General features: G+C 45.6%; 4 protein-coding genes across 5 annotated transcripts; all 4 read left to right on the forward strand.

The window, feature by feature from the left end:
* The first annotated feature begins 62 nt into the window (after positions 1-62).
* LOC102718300 (L-type lectin-domain containing receptor kinase IX.1-like) lies at positions 63-4315 on the forward strand. Its single transcript, XM_015840820.2, has 3 exons — positions 63-945; positions 1025-1562; positions 3413-4315. The coding sequence occupies exons 1-3, from the start codon at positions 63-65 to the stop codon at positions 4008-4010; spliced, it is 2019 nt and encodes a 672-aa protein (XP_015696306.2). The 3' UTR covers positions 4011-4315.
* Positions 4316-7020: 2705 nt separating this feature from the next.
* On the forward strand, positions 7021-8190 carry LOC102718583 (BTB/POZ and MATH domain-containing protein 2-like). The gene has a single exon (XM_006661072.1). It carries the CDS (start codon positions 7021-7023, stop codon positions 8188-8190), a length of 1170 nt encoding a protein of 389 aa, XP_006661135.1.
* A 3439-nt stretch (positions 8191-11629) lies between these two features.
* Positions 11630-15544, forward strand: LOC102718866 (cysteine desulfurase, mitochondrial). Of its 2 annotated transcripts, XM_040527568.1 has the most exons (3): positions 11630-13160; positions 14558-14595; positions 15232-15544. In XM_040527568.1, the coding sequence occupies exon 1, from the start codon at positions 11708-11710 to the stop codon at positions 13094-13096; it is 1389 nt and encodes a 462-aa protein (XP_040383502.1). In that variant the 5' UTR covers positions 11630-11707; the 3' UTR covers positions 13097-13160; positions 14558-14595; positions 15232-15544. The 2 variants fall into 2 exon arrangements, with proteins under 2 accessions (XP_040383502.1, XP_006661136.2); XM_006661073.3 differs by lacking the exon at positions 14558-14595.
* A 2815-nt stretch (positions 15545-18359) lies between these two features.
* LOC102714763 (delta(8)-fatty-acid desaturase 2-like) lies at positions 18360-20195 on the forward strand. The gene has a single exon (XM_006660486.3). The coding sequence runs from the start codon at positions 18488-18490 to the stop codon at positions 19883-19885; it is 1398 nt and encodes a 465-aa protein (XP_006660549.1). The 5' UTR covers positions 18360-18487; the 3' UTR covers positions 19886-20195.
* The last annotated feature ends 1815 nt before the right edge of the window (positions 20196-22010 follow it).

The raw sequence follows: 22010 nt of genomic DNA on the forward strand, positions 1-22010 counted from the left end.
GATACGCCCAATCTCATATTCTCATTCCTGCGTACGCAGCAGTTCCCGGCCGGCCGGCGCATATGGTGGGCAGGGGCAAGACGGCGTCCTCGTCCTCGACGGCAAGCCGTCGTCGACACCTGCTACTCCCGTTGATCAGCTTCGCAGTACACCTCGTCAGCCATGGGGGCCTGCACGCGAGCTCTCTCCCCTTCGACTTCGACTTCTCCAACACCTCTACGTTCAGCCTCGCCGACTTCGAAACCGCCGGCATCGCGGCGTTCCACGGCGGGCGGTTCGACCTCACGGCCAACGCGTACAACGCCAGCCTCTTCGACAACGTTGGCCGGGTGTCCTACGCGCACCCCGTGCCACTCCGCGACGACGCCACGGGCGAGGTGGCCAGCTTCACCACCTCCTTCGCCTTCGTAATCAACATCACCGACAAGAACAACAAGGGAGACGGCATGGCCTTCTTCCTCGCCCACTTCCCCTCCACGCTCCCGCCACTCTCGTACGGCGGCTCTCTCGGCCTCTGCAGCAGCTGTCTCAACGCGAGCGCCGTCGCCGGGAACGACCGGTTCGTCGCCGTCGAGTTCGACACGTTCAACGACTCCTTTGACCCCAGCCTTACCTACGACCACATGGGCATCGACGTGAGCTCGCTCAGGTCCGTGGCGAACATCACGTTGCCAAGCTTCAGCCTGAACGGGCAGATGAGCGCTCGCGTCGACTACAACAGCAGCACCACCGTGATGAACGTCGAGCTGCGATTCGACCGCAGCCCAAAGTTCTCCACCGCGACGCCCATCTTCAACATGAGCGCCAAGGTGAACCTCACCGCGGTGTTGCCGGAGCCGGTAGCGATCGGTTTCTCGGCAGCCACTGGTAGATCCATTGAGTTGCATCAGTTGCTCTCTTGGTCTTTCAGCTTGGCAGACCCAAACTCCCGGAGCTCTCGCACAGGTCCACACTTCTGCCTTGTACTAGCTAGTACAGTTTTGTTCATCACATGACCTCATAAATTTTGTGAATTCCTCGCTAGGTAAAAGTTCATCCAAGAGCAACGTCGGGCTAATAGTGGCCTTGGTGATTACCAGCTCGCTGTCTCTCATCCTTTGTGTAGCCGTTCTTGCTCTGGTCTCCGCGCTGCGGAAGAAAACTTTGGCTTTAGCCGAGAAAGAAGACGAATCACAAGTCCAGAGCATGCTCATGGACGAAGAGTTCCAGAAGGGTTCGGGGCCCAAGAGATTCGAGTTCAGACAGCTCGCCGCGGCAACTAGAGGCTTCTCCGAGGAGGAGAAGCTCGGAGAAGGCGGCTTCGGGGCAGTCTACAGAGGGTTTCTGAAGGAGCTTGACGCCCATGTCGCCATCAAGAGAGTTTCCAGGGCGTCGGAGCAAGGCAGGAAGGAGTACAGCTCCGAGGTCAAGATCATCAGCAAGCTGAGGCACCGAAACCTTGTGCGGCTCATCGGATGGTGCCACGAGGGCAGGGAGCTCATGCTTGTGTATGAGCTGATGCCCAATGGCAGCCTCGATGCCCACCTGTACAACTCTGTCATTCTCCTGACATGGCCTGTGAGGTAACTACTCCCTCCGTCCTAGAATCTAGACAGAATCATGTCCCATTTATAGTTCTAGGGTGGATCAAATTCAATCTTAGGCCTTGTTTAGTTTACAAAACTTTTTGCAAAAACATCACATCAAATCTTTGGACACACATTTGAACATATTCCGCGTGCAAACAACGAGATGAATCTTTCGAGTCTAATTAATCCGTCATTAGCATATATTGGTTACGGTAGCACTTATGACTAATCACGTTCTAATTAGGCTCAAAAGATTCATCTCATAATTTTACCCATAACTATGTAATTAGCTTTAATATTCATACATATTTAATGTTTCATTTAGATGTCCAAAGATTCGATATGATGTTTTTGGAAAATATTTTGGGAGCTAAACAAGGCCTTAGTCTACGTTCAGTTCCTAAAAATTTTTGGAAGAGAGGTCACATCGACACGTACGATCACACATTTGATTAAACGTAGTCTAATTATAAAACAAATTTCAGATTTCGCCTGGAAACCGCGAGACGAATCTTTCGAGCCTAATTAATCCATCATTAGCTCATGTTGAGTATTGTAGCACTTATGACTAATCATATACTAATTAGGCTTAAAAGATTCTCTCACGATTTCCCCCATAATTGTGTAATTAGTTTTAATGTTCATGTATATTAAATGCTTTATTTAGGTATCTAAAGATTCGATGTGATATTTTTGGGAAAAGTTTTTGAGAACTAAACAGGGTTGTCTGAGTACATATGGATAAAAGTTTAGCATATCCGGTCGTTTGGGTATTTTTATAGCTCTTATAGATTTTGTTCTTTCTTGGTAAAGGATAAAAGGTGAAAGATAATTTTGTTATAGCTAATCAATAGTACAAACAATAAAATTAACTACTACAAAATTGAAATCTACTTAAGCATGTTCTTTAGTAGTTCGGAAAGCTTAGGGGTAAAACCAGAGGAAAAATGCTAAGAACAAGCTGTGTTGAAGAATGGACGATTACTATATTTTCTATTATTAAATTTTGTAAGGTCCAACTTAAGTGCCAATTTTTTAGCCTAAAATTTAATACTCAGTGGTATTTTTTCAAGTGTCATAAAATTTGCTGATTTATTAGGGTAGATAGGATTAATTTTCATTTGTATCTCCGTATGTCTAGAATTTCATGAGATCCACACCACACATATAGTTGTATTTATACATCGCCCCAGAAGCAATCAATAAACGTATTATTATCCAGTTTATGCATTAGTGCATCTCTCCATCTCCCTCCACTACTGAACAAAATTATTCCAGTTCAGATTGCAATCAAGAATCATATATTAAAAGCAATTTTACAGTTCTTGAGTAGGTATTGAGTAGGTATCAAGAGATACCAAAATTTTAATGTAAAATTTGGTTCATCCTGATACCTAAAATATGAAGAGGTATCAAAATTTACATAAAAAGGTGGTACCTGCCGATACCTTCTTAATTACTGTAAAATTGCATTAATTAGTACTTTGTTATTGTCTTTGGGAGTATCTTGAGACACTAAAAATTTTAGTATAAAATTTTAACATCTTAAGATACATTATGTATTACAGAAAGTCTAGAGAACGGTATTATGTTCTCGACAGAATCATTAGATAAATTGATCATGTGCGCTCCGCTTCTCTGCTTCACTGCTTATGTTCTGGACGGTTGCCCTTTACTGCTTCGCTCATGAAAGTATCCCGTTACTGTAGCGACATCCGTAGCAGTTCTCTATATATTAAGTTACTGTTTTTTTATATTGAAAAATGTGATTATCTTGTACATATTTTTTTAGAAATGGTAAAAAGTTCTAATTAGTATCGGAGATCTTGTATTCTGTTTTGCAGATTCAAGATCGTGCAGGGGTTGGGGTCAGCTCTGCTGTACCTGCAAGAGGAGTGGGAGCAGTGCGTGCTGCACAGAGACGTGAAGCCGAGCAACATCATGCTGGACGCGTCGTTCGGTGCCAAGCTCGGCGACTTCGGCCTCGCGAGGCTCGTCGACCACGGCAGGGGATCGCATACCACCAACCTCGCCGGCACCGTGGGGTACCTGGACCCGGAGTGCCTCGCCACCGGCCGCGCCGGCCCGGAGTCGGACGTGTACAGCTTCGGCGTCGTGCTCCTCGAGATCGCCTGCGGCCGACCGCCCGTAGCGCCGGCGTTGCCGGACCAGCACGGCAGAGGCACCGGCACGGTGGCGCGCCTCCTCGTGGAGTCGGTGTGGGGCATGTACGGCCGGGGAGCCGTCCTCGAGGCTGCCGACGAGCGGCTAGGAGGCGACTTCGACAGCGGCGAGGTGGAGCGCGTGATGGTCGTTGGGCTCGCGTGTGCCCACCCGAACTGCCGCATGCGGCCGTCGATGAGGCAGGCGGTGAGCATGCTGCAGGGCGAGGCGCCGTTGCCCACCCTGCCGGCGAGGATGCCGACACCCAAGTATCTGTGACATTATTGCTTGTGTCTCACGTACCACCATTTGGCCCATATATACGAGTGTAGTTATCTGATAGACGACGGCATAGATAGCCCATAAGGGGCGATGGACCGGCCCATGGCATAGCCATTTGGCTTGATCCCAGCACAGTACGACACGACTACCGTCGGATCCGTATGGCCTGGCCTGACAGTTGGGATATCTATGGACCGATGTCTTGGCACGATGGACCGACGTGGCATGGCACGTTCCAATAAGTGGAAAAGAAAAATAGTTGAGGGATCTAAAATAGACATAATTTAGTTGTACTCCATCCATTCTAAATAGACTTTATTTTTTAGTTTTCATGTCTAGTATTTGACCATCCATTTTATTTTGAAAATTTTATTAAATTTTTTTAAAAAAGTTAGTCATACATAAAGTATTATTCATGTTTTATCATTTAATAACAATAAAAATATTAATCGTAAAAGTTTTTAAATAAAATGAAAAGTTAGACATTGCAGGGAGAAACTATAAGGCATTGCCAAAAAGAGAGATGTAAATTAGATATACTTACTCCAACCATATAAGACATTGGCTTAAGAGATGAGAGACTTAAAATAGAATTTGACATAAAGAAGCACAATGTGTTGGGGTGCCTTTGGGCTGACTAGGCACGGCTCGAGTTTAGTGGTCCATGTTGGTGCCGTTGGTGTAGCTCATGGGTGGACACCACTCGGCTCGGTGTATAGGTCAGGTCATATCAGCCTGACTGATCTCGGCACTGATCCGGTCGTGCTTGGGCTTGATGATCCATTTGGCCATGTAGACGATAGGTTGTCTAAGTATGCAGATCCACCAAGTTTGGATTTCAGCCAGCCCATGACAACGTAAAGGCCATATTTGCTGACATTCGGTTTTTCGTACTTTACCGGTTAATATCGTAAAAACGTGTTATTATTGAAGAACTCTATAATTTACTAGATAATAGTACATCTATTATTTTTAGTCGAACTAAAGAGAAATTATGTTATATATCTCTTATCATATCAACTCACATATCTTAAATATATATTAGAACGGCGAAACAGTTTAAATCAACGAATTTTACTGGCCTATTGTATCAGTTATCTCTCGCCCTTGTATGGCTGAATTGAGATTTTCTTATTTTACTTTGCCTCTAACGTTTACACGTGAGTCTCATAATCATTAGACATATATATCAATCACATATCAGAGAAAAGTTATGGGAGAAAACTCCCTCCCCACGGCTGCCTCTGCTGAGTCGTATCTTGACTTTAGCATGTCACCCTTGGAACGCTGCACGTATCAATCCCCCATGCATGTATAACTTGTCCACACCAGATCACAATACGTGCATGCCTCCCGCTAGATCTGCCACTTTGTACAAGACCATGCAAATTAATATACACGTATTAAACGTCTAAAGTATGTGCGGGTCCAACCTTGATCAGTATGAAAGCCACCTACTGGTCGGTCCACCAACCCGCTTATAGACCATTAAGAAAGTAGTCCATTAGATTACCCGCTTAATTGAAAAAACAGGTTCGTGGGCTAGCTGGCCCACTTACACCCCTGCTACTGACCCAGCCATCGAACCGGATCGAGTCCTCCGTCCGTACGCAAAACTAATACACCGACACCGAATAGGTTTTCTTAACTTCTCCGAAGTCCGAAGAAGGCATTGATTCGATCGGTCCGTTGGTCCTTGATGACGCTAGCCGCTACATGTCTTCCTCGTACGCCGCCGGCCGGCCGCCTCCGCGCCTCCCCCCACGCAGCTTGTTAACTCCTCCGGCTGCCCCTCGGAATCATCTCTCCTGCCCTGGATCCACCCCCTAATCATGTCTGGTCACACAGAGTTTAGCGCTAATTCTACCCTAACAACTAACACATGTTTAAATGCTATATTGCAATAGAGTACGAACATATATATATTCGACGATACAAGCAGCAGAGAAGGAAAATATATGGTGAAGAGAGAAGAACGATGATCTCGTGTGCTGCCTCGCTGTTAGGATTATCACCTGATAAGATATGTACGCGAGGTTGTTTACTAAGATAGAATTGAGGTTTTTAACTAAGATAGAACTAGCTATATCCCTTTGTATTAGGAGATTAGTTAACAACCCATACGGCTGGTATATATATCATGAGTTTTTCTCTCATCATTTCTTTTGTATCTCGAGATACATACCAAATCGTTTCTCACCATTGTATCTAGCTAAGTTGGATGTGCACTATTAGATCCAAAGATTAAAAACGATTTGATACCGTGAGATATCGGTACCTCCGGATACGAAGGAGGGAAGTAAAACTCATATATCGTACATGTATTCTGTCTTTGATTAACACGAAAGCATCCACCGTTGTGTTTCCTCCACGCTCAGCACCTCTGAGTTTTACACTCGCATCCTAATAGGACTCGTATCTACGATGATCTCAAATTAACACATGGATCACCGATTACTTGTATAAATATGTAAGTACGGAGATGCAGCGAATACAGTAAATTAAGAGTTTTCTAAATCATTGTCCGTGCTTCCTTTGTCTCTAAATAATTAACGTCGTTGACTTTTTTTTTATACGTTTGATCATTCGTCTTATTTGATTTTTTATAAAATATGTAAATCTCTATATATATATATATATAAGTATATTTAACAATAAATAAACCGATATAAAAAAATTAATAATTATATAAATTTTTGCGTTAAACATTTAAGAACGGAGAGAATATGATTTAAGAAATGAATGCACTGCTATTGCCAGCATTTGGTCCTTGCCAAAGTCAATTTGCACTGCGATTGTTTTGCAGTATGTTCCTCTGCGTCGTCCTCAAGTCCGATATAGAGATGAATCCGAACTCTAAAATACAAATATACAATGACCGCATTATATAATAGATATGCTGATATCATACGTGCATCACCGCCACCACTTCCAGCAGTCGACGACCGATCATAATCATATCGCCGCCTCCACCCTCCGCCGGCCGACCACGCTCTTCTTCCTCACGATGGCCGACTACCATCGAGCAGTCGTCGTCGACTGCGACGACGACGACGCGCCGTGCAAGATCTTCGGCGGCGGCGACGACCGGCACTTCACGTTCAGCGTTGACTACGAGGCGGCGATGCAGTTCGACGCTGGGACCAGGCTGCGCACAGCCTGCAGAATCGGCGAGGTATACAGATGTGAAGCGTCCTTCCAGTTTCTGCACAAACCTGCGCCGGAGGAGAACCGGGTTGGCCTCGCCGTGCTGGTCTCCGGTCCAATTAGCCACCCAGCTGGCGTTCATAGAATCATGGTGGATATCGTTCTCCTCGGCAATACCAAGTCGGTGGCGATGCAACCGCCGGCGGTGAGATCCAAGGTTATTCCGTTGCCCGCCGGAGGCGACGGAGGCTGCAAAGCTGCGTGTGGGCTTCTCGTCTTGACAGATTACCTCGAGGCAAACTGTCTGCACGACGGCACGATGGTGGCGCTCTTTTCCGTGTCCTTCGTCGAAGGCTTGCCGCCTTGCCTTTCGCACGACTCGTTGGGCCACCGCCTCGCCGCCATGGCGAGAGAGCAGGACCTCACCGACGTCTGCTTCGACGTCGGCGGCGAGAGGTTCAGCGCGCACCGCACGGTGATGGCGGCGCAGTCGGAGGTGTTCAGGGCGCTGCTGCTCGGCCCCATGGCCGAGAGCAAGATGGCGACCGTCCCGATCCGCGGGATCAGCGCCTCCACCTTCAGGCACATGCTCCACTACATCTACTGCAACGAGCTGCCGGCCGCCTGCAGCGACGGCGGCCCGGGCCACGCCAAGGGGGCGGCGGCCGAGCTGCAGCGCCTCCTCGTCGCCGCCGACATGTACGGGCTGGAGACGCTGAAGCAGATGTGCGAGGACACGCTGTGCGCCGGCGTCGGCATGGACACGGTCACGTCGGCGCTGGCCCTGACGAAGAGCGGGTCGTACCCGAAGCTGAGAGCGTCGTGCATCGAGTTCCTGTCGACGACACAGCTCTTCACGGTGGCTACGACCGATGAGCTCTGCGAGGTGGCGCGGACCTACCCGGGTGTGCTCGCAGAGATACGGGACATGTATAACGTACCACCCTTACCTAAGCGACCATGCCGCCGGTCGTCACCGGAGAAGACACCATCGTCAACTGATGAAGATACGCACAATCTCGAAGAGTGACATCGTAATTAAAGCGGTGTTTAGATGTTTTTTTTACTGACGTGGGTTTACTAGGTTTTGAGGGTTATGTGTATGATTAGAACGCAGTAAACCCCAAATACTCTCTCCGTCGTTTCATTTTAAGATTTTTTTAATCTTGCTTAGAAACATTCATTAATTAATGTACGTGGTTTGTATATGTGTTTGTAAATGTAGCAAGGCTAGTGTAAAACCCGCCCTGGCTCCATCAATAGTGACGATGCCTAGAGACGATGTTCCGCAGGAAATTGGTGTGAACCGACTCCGCACGGGATCACTGCACCAATACCAGTCTCAGGACACATCGCTGGCACCCACGGTCGAATTGAGATGCACCATAGCAGCTATTAAACATTACCTTTAGCAGGTCTCACATTTGGAGCAAGTCTGGAGAGGTTGACTAACAAGCATGAAGGCAACAAAGGACTTAGCATACCTAAATCCAATCCACAAGCAACAGCTTGAAATTAGGCATGAAATCTTAAGCTTCAACTTCACTTGCTTTGGCAACCAGGCTTCACTTCAAAGTACTAAATATATTAGCATCGAGGATGAGTACAAAAGCGTACTCAACAAGTCATGAGAGATTAATAGATGATATGCAAGATGTTGAAAGAATAGGATGTGGGTTTATTTTGTAAAGGAGTTCTTTTTAATATAACTATAAAATTCTAAGTGATAACTGCTATCATTAGAAAGAGGCGTGCACCTCAGTCCAATTAGTAAGTTGCTTTTCAATAAGCTAGCCCTTCTTGGAATGAGATTCATATTTCGATCGAAACCACAATTTGCATCTCACAACTTGTCATAGAACCAGCTCAAAATCACAAGTCGCATCTCATGACGTGCCATAATCCAGTTCGGAGTGTACCATCGTACATGGCACATCCCTTTTCACTCCTAACTTTCTCTTTCAATTCCATCTCAAAAGACATCACTTAAACCACTTCTCAACTCAAAGCCTAGTGTCCCATGATATGTTGGATCACAAAAAGACTTATTTCTGACCACTCAAAGCTTCCACCGGTCACAAAGGCTAGTTTTGGAAACGTCATGTTGATGCAAAATTCGAACCAACGTGATACAAAAGTCGCGCCAGCACACAAAGGCCTGGAAGATCTGCTTAACTCTAATGATGCCACTAGTTCCACACATGATGCCACTAGTTCCAGACATGATACTGTTCATGTATCGTACATGGTACCATATATGTTAGTTAGAAGTTGCCAACTTATCATGTTACCTGACTATGGTACCATGACTGATGCCTTGACGTATCATACATGGTACATGTGAGATACCAATTTATCCATATTCTCTTCTTTTAGCATTCTATCAATGGTGCTGCCTACTGAAATTCCTCTGCCATTTTCTATAAACTTGTTCTTTAAGCTAAGATCCATCAGGTAAGAGATCTTGGATTGCTAGAGGGGATAGAGTGCGTCGTTGTCGTCGTCGCCGCCGCCATTGCCATCGACGTCGTCGCTAGGGATGGCAACGGGGTGGGTCGGGGGCGGGTTGGACAGGAACGGACCCGAACCCATAACCCGACTTCTATACCCGAACCCGGACCCGAATAGAGAAACCGGTTGGATTCCGTCCCCGTACCCGACCCGACCGGGGACCCGTGACCCAACTGGGTCACCCGCTCACCCGCTAACTCACCAAGCCGGTCGCCACCTCGCCGTCAAGCTGACGCCTAGTCGCCGCCTCGCCTTCTAGCCATCTAGTCGCAGCCACCTCGCCGGTCACCCACCTTGCCGCCGGCTCGCCGTCCCACGCCGCCAACTCATCAAGCCGATCGCTGCCTAGCTATCAAGCCGACAGCCGCTCACCACCACACTGCCTAGCCGTCTAGCCACGGCCGCCTCGCCGCTGGCTCGCCGCCCCGCACCACCTCATGGCCCCCTCCCTCGCTCGTTACGTGCGCCGCCGGTAGAGAGGGGCAGAGCCGTAGAGGACCGCCAGCTAGACTGGGGATGGGAGAGGGGAGGGGTCGAGACGCCCGAGATTTGGAGGAGGCCGCCCGCCGCTCGACGCTTGGAGGCCCCCGCCTAGCCGCCCGCCGCCCTGCGTCTGGACTTTAGAGTGGACTCTAGAGGGAGCAGAAGACAAAGAGAGGTTGCAAGAATTTAATGTTACTACTTTATATATTTGGGCCTTTGCACATTCTATGAGCTATGTTGTAGTTTAAGGGGCCATAGTCTAATATACCCCCCCTCGGGTCCCCGCGGGTCACCCGTGGGTATAACTCCATCCCCGTCCCCTCACCCGTCCAAATGCGGGGCCCCAGACCTGGTTACCCGCGGGTCAAAATTAAGACCCGTCCCCGTACCCATAGGGGCGGGTACCCGCCGGGGACCCAGCCCCGTGGGTGAAATAGCCATCCCTTGTCGTCGCCGCAATCACCATCAATGTTGTCATCATCGCCTCCACCGCCGTTGTCGTCCCCGTCGCCAACGCCTCCACTTGAGTTGTTATCCGCTGCGCTCTTGTCTATTTGTTTTGCACGTAAATCATTTTTGTCACGTGTGTCAGAGTGAAGGCGTTATTAATACGAATAATGTATCCCGTTGTTGTCTATTTCGGACGGTGTCCCGTCACGTAGCATTTTCCTTTAAAAATAGTAAAATATCCTCATACTAGGAGACATGCTCAATGTGTTTTACCGAATCGTTTATACAGTAAATACTCTTACAATTATGCACACAATTGACTAGTAAATCTATTACCAAATGTATTTTAATTATAACTTATTATTGTCACATGTTTGATTATTCATCTTATTGAAAAAACTTAATAATTATCTTCTAATGTAATCTATTACCAAATATATTTTAATTTTAAATTATATTTTTCAAATATTTACATAAAAATTTTCAAATAAGATAAATAATCACTAAAAAAATCAATAGATACATATATCAGAATACATATGGACTACAGCATTTCTACGTAGGTTTGCCAGTACGTCACATACTCACATCTGCATTTTGTCAATATAAGGGACAAATAATAAAAGAGTGATTGACCTCGAGTAGCCACGTCACCCGTTATATTCCGTTCGATTTATTCAAAACATTTATCTAAATATGAAAAATTAAAAATTATACTTAAAGTTACTTTAGTAATAAATCAAATCATAACAAAATAATTAATATTCATATAAATTATTTTAATAAAATAAATAATCAAACATATAAAAAATCAACAGCATCAATAAAAAAAGGAGAGAGTATTAATCTACGGCCCAACGAAAAACAGCGGGCCGAACCAACGTTTCGCCGCGACGGCGACGGGCTCCGAGAGAGACGCGTTCGCGTTGCGTGGCCCATTTGCCAACCCCACCGCCTCGGCCGCCTATCCTCTCCCACCTCAATCCATCTCGCCCCCACCTTTTTTTTTTGTTCCTCTTCCCAAAAATCACCCCTCCACCGAAACGGGAGCTCTCCGCCGCCGCCCACCGCCTCGCCGCGAACCCTACCCCCACCCACCACCCATGGCGCTCTCCCGCCGCCTCCTCCCCCTCCCACTCCTCCTCCTCCGCCGCGGGGTGCCGTCCGTCTCCTCCCCTGCCGCCCGCGCGCTCTCCACGGCCGCCGTCACCACGACGGCCGATGCCGCCGCCGCCGCCGAGGAGGACGGGGAGGCGGTGACCATCAAGGGCGTGCGCATATCGGGGCGGCCGCTCTACTTGGACATGCAGGCCACCACGCCCGTCGACCCGCGGGTGCTCGACGCGATGCTCCCCTTCTACCTCTCCCGCTACGGGAACCCGCACTCCCGCACCCACCTCTACGGCTGGGAGTCCGACGCCGCCGTCGAGGAGGCCCGCGCCCGCGTCGCCGCGCTGGTGGGCGCCGACCCCAGGGAGATCTTCTTCACCTCCGGCGCCACCGAGTGCAACAACATCGCCGTCAAGGGCGTCATGCGCTTCTACCGCGACCGCCGCCGCCACGTCATCACCACCCAGACCGAGCACAAGTGCGTCCTCGACTCCTGCAGGTACCTCCAGCAGGAGGGCTTCGAGGTCACCTACCTACCGGTGCGGCCCGACGGCCTCGTCGACGTCGCGCAGCTCGCCGACGCGATCCGCCCCGACACCGGCCTCGTCTCCGTCATGGCGGTCAACAACGAGATCGGCGTTGTGCAGCCGCTCGAGGAGATTGGCCGCATCTGCCGGGAGAAGGGAGTGCCGTTCCATACTGATGCTGCACAGGCGCTCGGGAAGATCCCGATTGATGTCAACCAAATGGGGATTGGGCTTATGTCTTTGTCGGCGCACAAGATTTATGGGCCAAAGGGCGTGGGCGCTCTCTACCTGCGCCGTCGCCCCCGCATCCGTGTGGAGCCGCAGATGAGTGGTGGTGGTCAGGAGCGTGGAATTCGCAGTGGTACAGTGCCGACGCCTCTTGTTGTTGGATTTGGTGCTGCCTGCGAAATTGCAGCCAAAGAGATGGACTATGATCACAGGAGAGCTGTGGTTCTGCAGCAGCGCCTGCTCGATGGCATCCGTGGACAGGTGGACGATATTGTTATCAATGGAAGTATGGAGCATCGTTACCCTGGTAACCTGAACTTGTCATTTGCATATGTGGAAGGAGAAAGCTTGCTGATGGGTCTAAAGGAGGTGGCTGTGTCGAGTGGTAGTGCCTGCACTAGTGCCAGCTTGGAGCCATCTTATGTGCTGCGGGCACTTGGTGTAGAAGAGGACATGGCACACACCTCTATTCGCTTTGGCATTGGCCGCTTTACAACTGAGGAAGAGGTTGACAGAGCAATTGAGCTCACTGTGCATCAGGTGAAGAAGCTTCGTGACATGAGTCCACTATATGAGATGGCCAAGGCAGGCATAGACCTTAAGAGTATCGAGTGGGCGCAGCACTGAGGCATCTTTCACTTAGAATGATTCCCTGGCTGCTTTTGAAGTGCATGGAAGGACACATAGATAGGTACATGGCCCTTAGCATCTTTGTATTATGTCATATTTTATTTCATAAGAGAGGAATTACTATGGTTGCACTTCAGTTGCTAGAGTAACCTTGCACCCATCAATCTCCTGATAGTGAATTCAATAGGTTACCTATCACACGTTTTGAGCATATAATCATTTGCTTCAGAGCTATGAAACTAGTATCTCACTATGCCAAATGAAAGGTAAAATTCAGAACAAGGCAACATCATTGTGCACAGATGAGTCGTTTTTATCAATGTATAATTGAGGTTTATCTAGGGTATATGCTAAAATGCTGATATAGAAATAGGAAGATGTCTTGCTTCTAGGAGATCAATACAAGAAAGTTGCCAAGTTAGACCTTTTCGGCAGGATTTTGTTCTCTTAATGGTTTGGGTTATTCGGTTTGACAATAGTTCTAGATGAATTGCTGGAATTTCGGAGCATGTTGCATCCTTATCAGTTGACAGGACAAGTGTTTTAGATTGCATACCAATTACCACATGGTAAAACCTGGCTACATGGGTAATGGGTTGTCATTGATGTTCCAATTTGCCTATTGTTATCTGTCAAATCTCAGGCTCTCGGTTCTTTATTGTCACAAGCCAATAAGTGAGGGTATATTACTGTATCTTGTTTCATAAAAAAAAATATACTACACCACAAGACAAAATCAGAGTTCCATGACTACCAGCAATAAATAGCTGTACTCAATTTAGGGCATTGGTTTTAGGCTATCTGTCTTCCATAAATTTGTTGGCTTTTGTATTTTGTTTTGGCTTGCATAGGCATTCTATGTTCCAACCTACAACCACAGTTCCAGCTCTAGGCATTCTATATTCCAACATAGATGGACTGTAGGTTACAGACGGACTATTGGTTACAGGGTTTTATTTTTCTGAGGAACTACTGAGGCCCTTTTAAAATGGAGGATTAGGATATGATTTTTGGATGATTCAATTTCCGTAGGAAATTTTTCCTAAAGCTCCCTTTGTTTTATTGGAAGACGATAGTAAATTTTCCATAGGATTGCATTCCTATGTCTAATTCCAAAGGAAAATAAGCAAGAGGTTAGACCTCTTGGAAAGTTTTCTGGAGTTCATCTTTTCCTGTGGTGTAATCAAAGGGCTTCACTTCCTGTTTCATGTGTTTTCAATTCCTATAGGATTGGAAAACATGCTGCTTCAATTCCTGCATTTTAAAGGGGGGCAGATTTTTGAATTTTGCGAGCATTTTTATTTGGTTGAATGGAAAAATCTTACCATATGACAATGTCCCACCGTTGTTTAATCCCAATTGATACTGTGGTACTTGTTTGTCGTACCTGATAGTATGTCGTGGTACAAGATTGTTACGTATGGCAGGGCTTGGTCTCAGGATTGTTCCTTGTGGCAGGGTGGCTTGGTCTTAGGATTGCTCCGTGCTGATTCCAAGTAAATATTTTCTTTGTTTTAAATTTATTATACTTTGCAAATTTTACCATTTCAGTGTTCGAGTGGAAGTTACTTTGTCCTCCGTGTTGTATCTGCTGTCTATTTTATTTTCTTTTTAAATTGGTTCTCTCTATGTGGTTTTGCTATGCATACTTCCTAATCTTGTTTGTAACACTTCTCTATCAGGTCCTTGGTTTTATAGTGGAAAATTTGAGTTATATTGCTGCTTGTCTTAGTGCATTATAATTTGAATTATTATCCCATTCACTGCCCTTTTCTGGACCCTGTGTGTTTGTTAAGCCTTCCTCTTTGTTGTGCCTTAGTGGCTAGTTTTGAATGCCAATCTCCACTAGTGCTGATCAAATTTCACCGGATTTGTTGAAGTCATTCAACTTTTTTGTGCGGTTAAAATTCATGATATTTAATTGCCAGGATAAGTAGTATCTAATTATCAGTTCCTGAATCCTGACACGTCCGTTCTATAGCACACTCCAAAATCCCTATTTTATGTTCAATTCTTATCAATGCTACAGATCATACTATAGTAGAAACTACCGAGATAACTAACCAATCAAAATTTGTGGAAACGTTATTTATGTATGATATATAACTTGATGTGCAATCGGAATATTTCAGGCCCATGAAGACATTTGTGCGCGAAGGAGCCATGTGGTTGTTCTGTCAAGACAATCAGTTAGTACTGTACATCTATTTGCTTGCCAAGTTGCCAGCTCTCTGGCTGGGAACTGATGTTTCTGCTAGGTTAGCACTTGTTTTCTACTAGCTAGATACCCCCAACACAAAATAAGGAAGCTCGAGTGTTATTGTATTGCCTGAAACTCTTTGAGATACAGTTGGAGTTGTGGCATAGTGCTGTTGCTATATATTTTGTCGCCCACATTACAATTTTCAACACACTGGGTTATCTTTTATTCTGATACCCTAGCAATCTTGACATACTAATGCTCTCAAGTCTGATAGCTGTCTGTAATCTGGGTACTCTATACCCCTAAAATAACATTACTATACTACAGTTTCTATACCATTGGTTGCAAATCCTTGCACATTCTGCACACAGTTTCACCATGGCAAATCTACAGGCGGATCTATGGGTATGCCGCATACCACCTCGGCCCAATGACGTTTGTGAGGACAAACCATGCCACTTGTGATCTGCGAACCACACCAAGCCATCGAGGAGGCAGCAGACAGGGGTGGATAACGCGGCTTATTATCGTAACGAGCTAAAAACCTAGCTCGGCTCAGCTCGTTACACAGCTTGAGCTGGCTTGTTAGGTTCATGAGCCATGCATGAAAAGTTAACTTAAATAATTTTTTAATAGATTATACAAGCAAATTTTTAGTTTAAACATGCAAATCATATGAAATTATTTCTAAATATTAAAGTTTGAACCAACAGATCACATGGTGAACCTATGAAGTATTGAACACATGCTTTTGGGGTGGAATCAATGAATGCCGGCGAATCACATATCTTTGGTTAGCTCGTTAGGCTCACGAGCCAGCTCGAGATGGCTCGTTATCTCTAACGAGCTAAAATGCTAGCTCGGTTTATTAGAAAAATGAAACGAGCCAAGCCAAGCCGAATTTATCAAAATCGAGCGAGCTAATGAGCCACGAGTTTTTTGTCCACCCTAACAGCAGAGCACGGCCTCTCTGAAATATGATCTGCTGTGCGTTGCTGGTGATATGTGATGGGCATCACGTGTGCAGCTGTGGTCCATGCTGCGTGCGTCTGTGTATATAGAGAAAAGAGGAAGAGGACGATGAAAGGCATCACACCGGGTCAGCAGAAAGAGATGCCGTGGGAGATGCTGGAGTGGATTGTTGGTTGCACGTTAACGTCGTCATTTTTCCCTCTGAATTTGAGGCGGCAAAAGTGGTTGCGATGGCCTCAAAAATAGGGTGAAAAATGCATTTGTACACATTTGAACAAAATCAACTTAACCATGCATATTTGCTGACCAGGAAAGGAAACCGTTGTTACGAAACAATGTTTCATACAAAATGAAGTTGAAGAGAAGATGCGACCAAAACCATAGGTTGTGTTCTTGTATTAGGTGAAGATAAAAGATTAAATGTTATTTATGATAACTATTTTATGGTATAAATAATGAAGTTAACTAGTACAAATTAAAATTCTAGTTTAAAATGTGAGAGATCAACTCTATATAGATTTTTTTTAAAAAAATAATTAGTAGTTTGAAAAATGTGTGCAAAAAGACTTAGCAATAATGTCCTTTAAAGCCGTGTTCGGCAATAGGGGTGGTAAGTTAATTTATCCAGCACGAAAAACGTAACAATAGATTGGCACACGATTAATTTATTATTAAAAATATAAATAGATCAATATAATTTTTTTCTATTGAATTTTTTTAAAAAAAATACATCGTTTAGTCGTTTGGGAAGCGTGCACATGAAAAACGAGGGAGTTAAGTTAACTTAGAGCAAGTTCAATAGTATAGCCAGCTGTCGACTATAAATGGTATATAGCTAATTTAGTAGCCAATATATACAATAGTCGTATACTACACAATTAATATCTGACCCCATCTGTGATAGTGTCTTGGAGGCCGTGCTGCATCTAGCTACAAATTAGTAGCTCACTTCTCTTCTCTCCCCCTCTTATCTCTTTAAAATATATTTATAACTGGTTTATAACCTGCTATTGTACCTGCTTTTATAGGTATGGAGGTGAACGCGGCCTAAGTAGAGATTCCAAAAGGGTTTCTTATGTTACCAGCCATCTGTGCATAGGATTATCATTCTCCATTTTTATTGAATGGCGTTGAAAAAAAAAAGAGCATGACATGTATTTCTCTGCCTCAAGATTTTTATTGAACGATCGAAAAGGACATATTCTTGAGCATCTAAATCGGTTCATTAGAGTTTTTGCTCCCAAGCTACAATCCGCAACCATCCCTTTCTTGTTTATCTGGACATGCAGAGTTATGCTATTCCTTCATATATTCTGCAAAAAAAAAATTGAGAATAAGTACCAAAATATCTCTCCAGATATAGCAATAAAAACTAAATTTTGTTTTCCCGTCTTATTCAAAAATTTATATATTTATTAATTATTTTATTGTTGATTTAATTTATTATTAAAAGAAACTTAAAAAATGACTTATAATCTTGTATATTTGTAGTAAAATTTGAATAACGCGAATGCTCACACGTAGATGTAAAGTTAACGGTGTGAACGGAGGAAGTATAGGGTGATTGTTTGGGTGCTTTATGGAAAAAGTTGAATAACATATTTACAAATAAAAAATAATTTGTGAATATAAATTTTATGTACGTATTCTTAGCGTCCTAAGAGCCAAAGCTGAAAATATTTTTTGTTAAAAGAAATCTTAAAAGTCTAAATTTAAGATTAAAAATTTAAATTATCTTAGTATAAATATAAGTGAAAAGACGACGGTGATGGACTATTGCTCTAGTAAAAAGTACGAGTGCGACGCAACTACAACTGGGATAACACATTGTGCAATCCTACCCTGATCTCTCAAACAACTTACAATCGGTTTCACTCAAGTCATATTAGAAAAAACCATAAATAAGCACACTAATCACATCAAGGACTTTTGCTTTGGTTACACTTTACTGAGAGTTATCCCTGCTGTCATAGTACAACCCCATATAGTTTCTCCCTCCTAAAGTTTTGGACAAGAGAAAAAAAAACAAATAACTTTACCAAAAAAAGACCCTAAAACACCAAAAAAAAAAAAGAAAAAGAAAACGCACAACCTCCCCTCTAAACGAGGGCAAGAAACCAGCGAAGCAAGGCGACCACCCCTCCTTTAAGATCCGATCTCCGCTCCCCTCCTCCGCCTCACGTTCGCCCCCCTCCCCCACCTCCGAATCCGCCATGTCGCCGCCGCCGCCGTCTATGCCCGAGCCGGCGGCCGCAATGCCGGCCTCCTCCAAGGCCGGCGAGGTGCGCGCGATCTCCTCCGACGAGCTGCGGAAGCACGCGAAGGCGGGGGACCTCTGGATCTCCATCTCCGGGGACGTGTACGACGTCACGGCGTGGGTGGCGCACCACCCGGGGGGGGACATCCCGCTCCTCACGCTGGCGGGGCAGGACGCCACGGACGCGTTCGCCGCGTACCACCCGCCGTCGGTGCGCCCGCTCCTGCGGAGGTTCCTCGTGGGGCGGCTCGAGGACTACGCCGTGTCGCCGGCTTCCGCCGACTTCCGCCGCCTCCTCGCGCAGCTCTCCTCGGCGGGGCTGTTCGAGCGCGTGGGGCCGACGCCCAAGGTGCAGGTGGCCGGGATGGCGGTCCTCCTCTGCGTCGCGTTCTACTGCGTCCTCGCCTGCGCCAGCGCGTGGGCGCACCTCCTCGCGGGGGGGCTCATCGGGTTCATCTGGATCCAGTCCGGGTGGATGGGGCACGACTCCGGCCACCACCGCATCACCGGCCACGCCACGCTCGACCGCCTCCTGCAGGTGCTCTCCGGCAACTGCCTCACCGGCCTCAGCATCGCCTGGTGGAAGTGCAACCACAACACCCACCACATTTCCTGCAACAGCCTCGACCACGACCCGGACCTCCAGCACATGCCGCTCTTCGCCGTCTCCTCCAAGCTGTTCGGCCTCTGGTCCTACTTCTACGAGCGCACCTTGGTGTTCGACGCCGTCTCCAAGTTCTTGATCAGCTACCAGCACTGGACGTTCTACCCGGTCATGGGCTTCGCCAGGATTAACCTTCTTGTGCAGTCGGCTGTCTTCTTGTTCTCCAAGAGGAAGGTGCCGCAGAGGCCGCTGGAGATCGCCGGCGTCGCCGCATTCTGGCTTTGGTACCCAATGTTGGTGTCCTGCCTGCCCAATTGGTGGGAGAGGGTGGCGTTCGTGGCTGCGAGCTTTGTGATTACTGGAATTCAGCATGTTCAGTTCTGCCTGAACCACTTCTCTTCAGAGGTGTATGTCGGGCCGCCCAAGGGGAATGACTGGTTCGAGAAGCAGACGGCAGGCACGCTCGACATTCTGTGCTCCCCGTGGATGGATTGGTTCCATGGTGGTCTGCAGTTCCAAATCGAGCACCATTTGTTCCCTCGCCTCCCGCGCTGCCACCTTAGGAAGGTTGCGCCGTTTGTGCGCGACCTTTGCAAGAAGCATGGGCTGCCTTATGCCGCTGCCTCGTTCTGGGAGGCGAATGTGTTGACATGGAAGACATTGAGGGCTGCTGCATTGCAGGCCAGGAAAGCCACTAGTGGTGCTGCACCAAAGAATTTGGTTTGGGAAGCCGTGAACACTCATGGATGAAGAGGGGATCAATTGGGGTCTGAAGCAACTGCTTGTGTTAAGCCTTGTGTCCATGCAACCACCTCATTGCTTCTTAATTGCGTAGGGAGATTGATCTTTTTATCCTTACCCATTGGAGTTGGATCGGATTTTTCGTGTTGGCAAGTGACCGTCTTTGCAGCTGAAGAGTGGGTTCATCCTTCAATTGTCTACCTGTTCTTCATGTATTAGATTGTCCGATTCTTCATATTATTACGGTAACTATATCAATAGTACTTGCATTATATTATGAACTTGTGGCTTAAGTTTATATCCATTTCATCTTGCTTGCGCCCCAGATTGTGGATGGTTGAATGAAGTTAATGAATGGTTGGTGATTTTTTCTGGTGCTTCTGTAATTTTTCTATTGCTACAGCTGATTGGATTTGCACATTGGGAGTGCTCCAACATTTAATTCTGTTCCATAATAGTGTTAAAAATCTTGCCAATGCATATCTCTAAAATGGCTGGTTCAAATAACAGAGTTCACATAGCTACCTCTCTTGTTTCTTCTAGTTCTGAAGGGTCGTTGATTTTTTTTCGAAAGAGTCAAGCAATCAGATTTGAAATCTTCTGTTGGATTAACCTAAACTAACCTTCAGAAGTTACTAGATCTCCTATTTGATTTTTTGATCATTGTTTCTGTTAATCTTCCCCCTGTTCTTTGTGCATTACCACACACTAATTTGAAGTCCCTGTTATGGTTTACCTTTAGAAAAGAAAATCATGGTGTGAACCTGATCACAGATCTGCCATTGCCAAGAAATTTTTATATTCTGTTTCTGCACCACTTGTTTTGTGCCCTGACCAGCTAGCGTTGCTGTACAAAATACAGCCATTTCTTTGGTGTTTTTGTCCGTTTCTTAAGATAGCTCCCTGGCTTTCTGGATCTTGGACCATTTGCCTGTCCAACGTGATTCGCCACTGGTGGTTAATAGCTTGCAGCACATGTGAGATGTCCTTGCATACGCATGCCTTGTGTCTTCTTGCATAACAAAAATAGTTATCAAACATGCACACCTGGTGCCATCTCTGGTTGTCTTGCTAAAATAGTTCCTTGTCAGACTTGCACATACATGATGCGTTTGTGTAATAGTGTGTGAGAATCAAACCCTGGTCTATGTATTCCAGATTTTTTTACCTGCTGTATCTCCTTCAGAAGGCACATAACATGCAAACTAAGATATCGAAGATATTCCTTGATTTGATCTCGGTTAACAATGTTTAATTCATATGATGGAAATTGAACATTGATCTCAGTTAACAATGTTTATTTAAAAAGTATGATGGAAATTGTTAAAATGCCTTGAAAGTGCAAGCTCATTATGATCTTGTTCAATTGGACATTTGGATTTTGAAGTAGTTGTTCATCTTAGTTACAATGCCAGTATGTGCAATGCTTCCTGAGAATCCGACCCCATGGGCTATCCCTTCTGTCACCTTCAATACCATGGTTTACTACTATAGCTCACAAGTTGTCAGCAATTGAATTTGTTTCTGTTGGCGGCTTAAGTTTGTCATCTTGTTCCATTAAGGTCTTGTTTAGTTGCAAAGGGTCACGTCAAATGTTTGACCGGATGTCGGAAGGGGTTTTTGGACACGAATAAAAAAACGAATTTCACAGCTCACTTGGAAACCGTGAGACAAATTTTTTGAGCCTAATTAATCTGTCATTAACACATACTGGTTACTGTAGCAATTTGGCTAATCATGCACTAATTAGGCTCAAAAGATTTATCTCACGATTTTCCCTATAACTATGCAATTAGTTTTTATTTTCATCTATGTTTAATGCTTCATTTAAATGTCCAAAGATTTAATGTGATGTTTTTAGCAACTAAACATAGTCTAACATAACAGCGATACAGCTTGAAAATGTGCATTATTCTATTTTCTGAAATCATATATTGATTTCTTTTACCAGATAGTCAAAACATATACATATCGATATCGTAACAATCCTTCTAGGCCTAATTTTGCGGAAATTTTGTAGAAACTGAACACTGATTTATTCCTGGGATAAAAATCATAAAATCATCCTTTCTGGTGCTCCTGGTGTTGCAAAGACTCATTATTCTACTATAGCACCCCAAGAGCCAGAGGCGAA

The sequence above is a fragment of the Oryza brachyantha genome, chromosome 9 (assembly GCF_000231095.2).
Source record: "Oryza brachyantha chromosome 9, ObraRS2, whole genome shotgun sequence".
Classification (NCBI taxonomy): domain Eukaryota; kingdom Viridiplantae; phylum Streptophyta; class Magnoliopsida; order Poales; family Poaceae; genus Oryza; species Oryza brachyantha.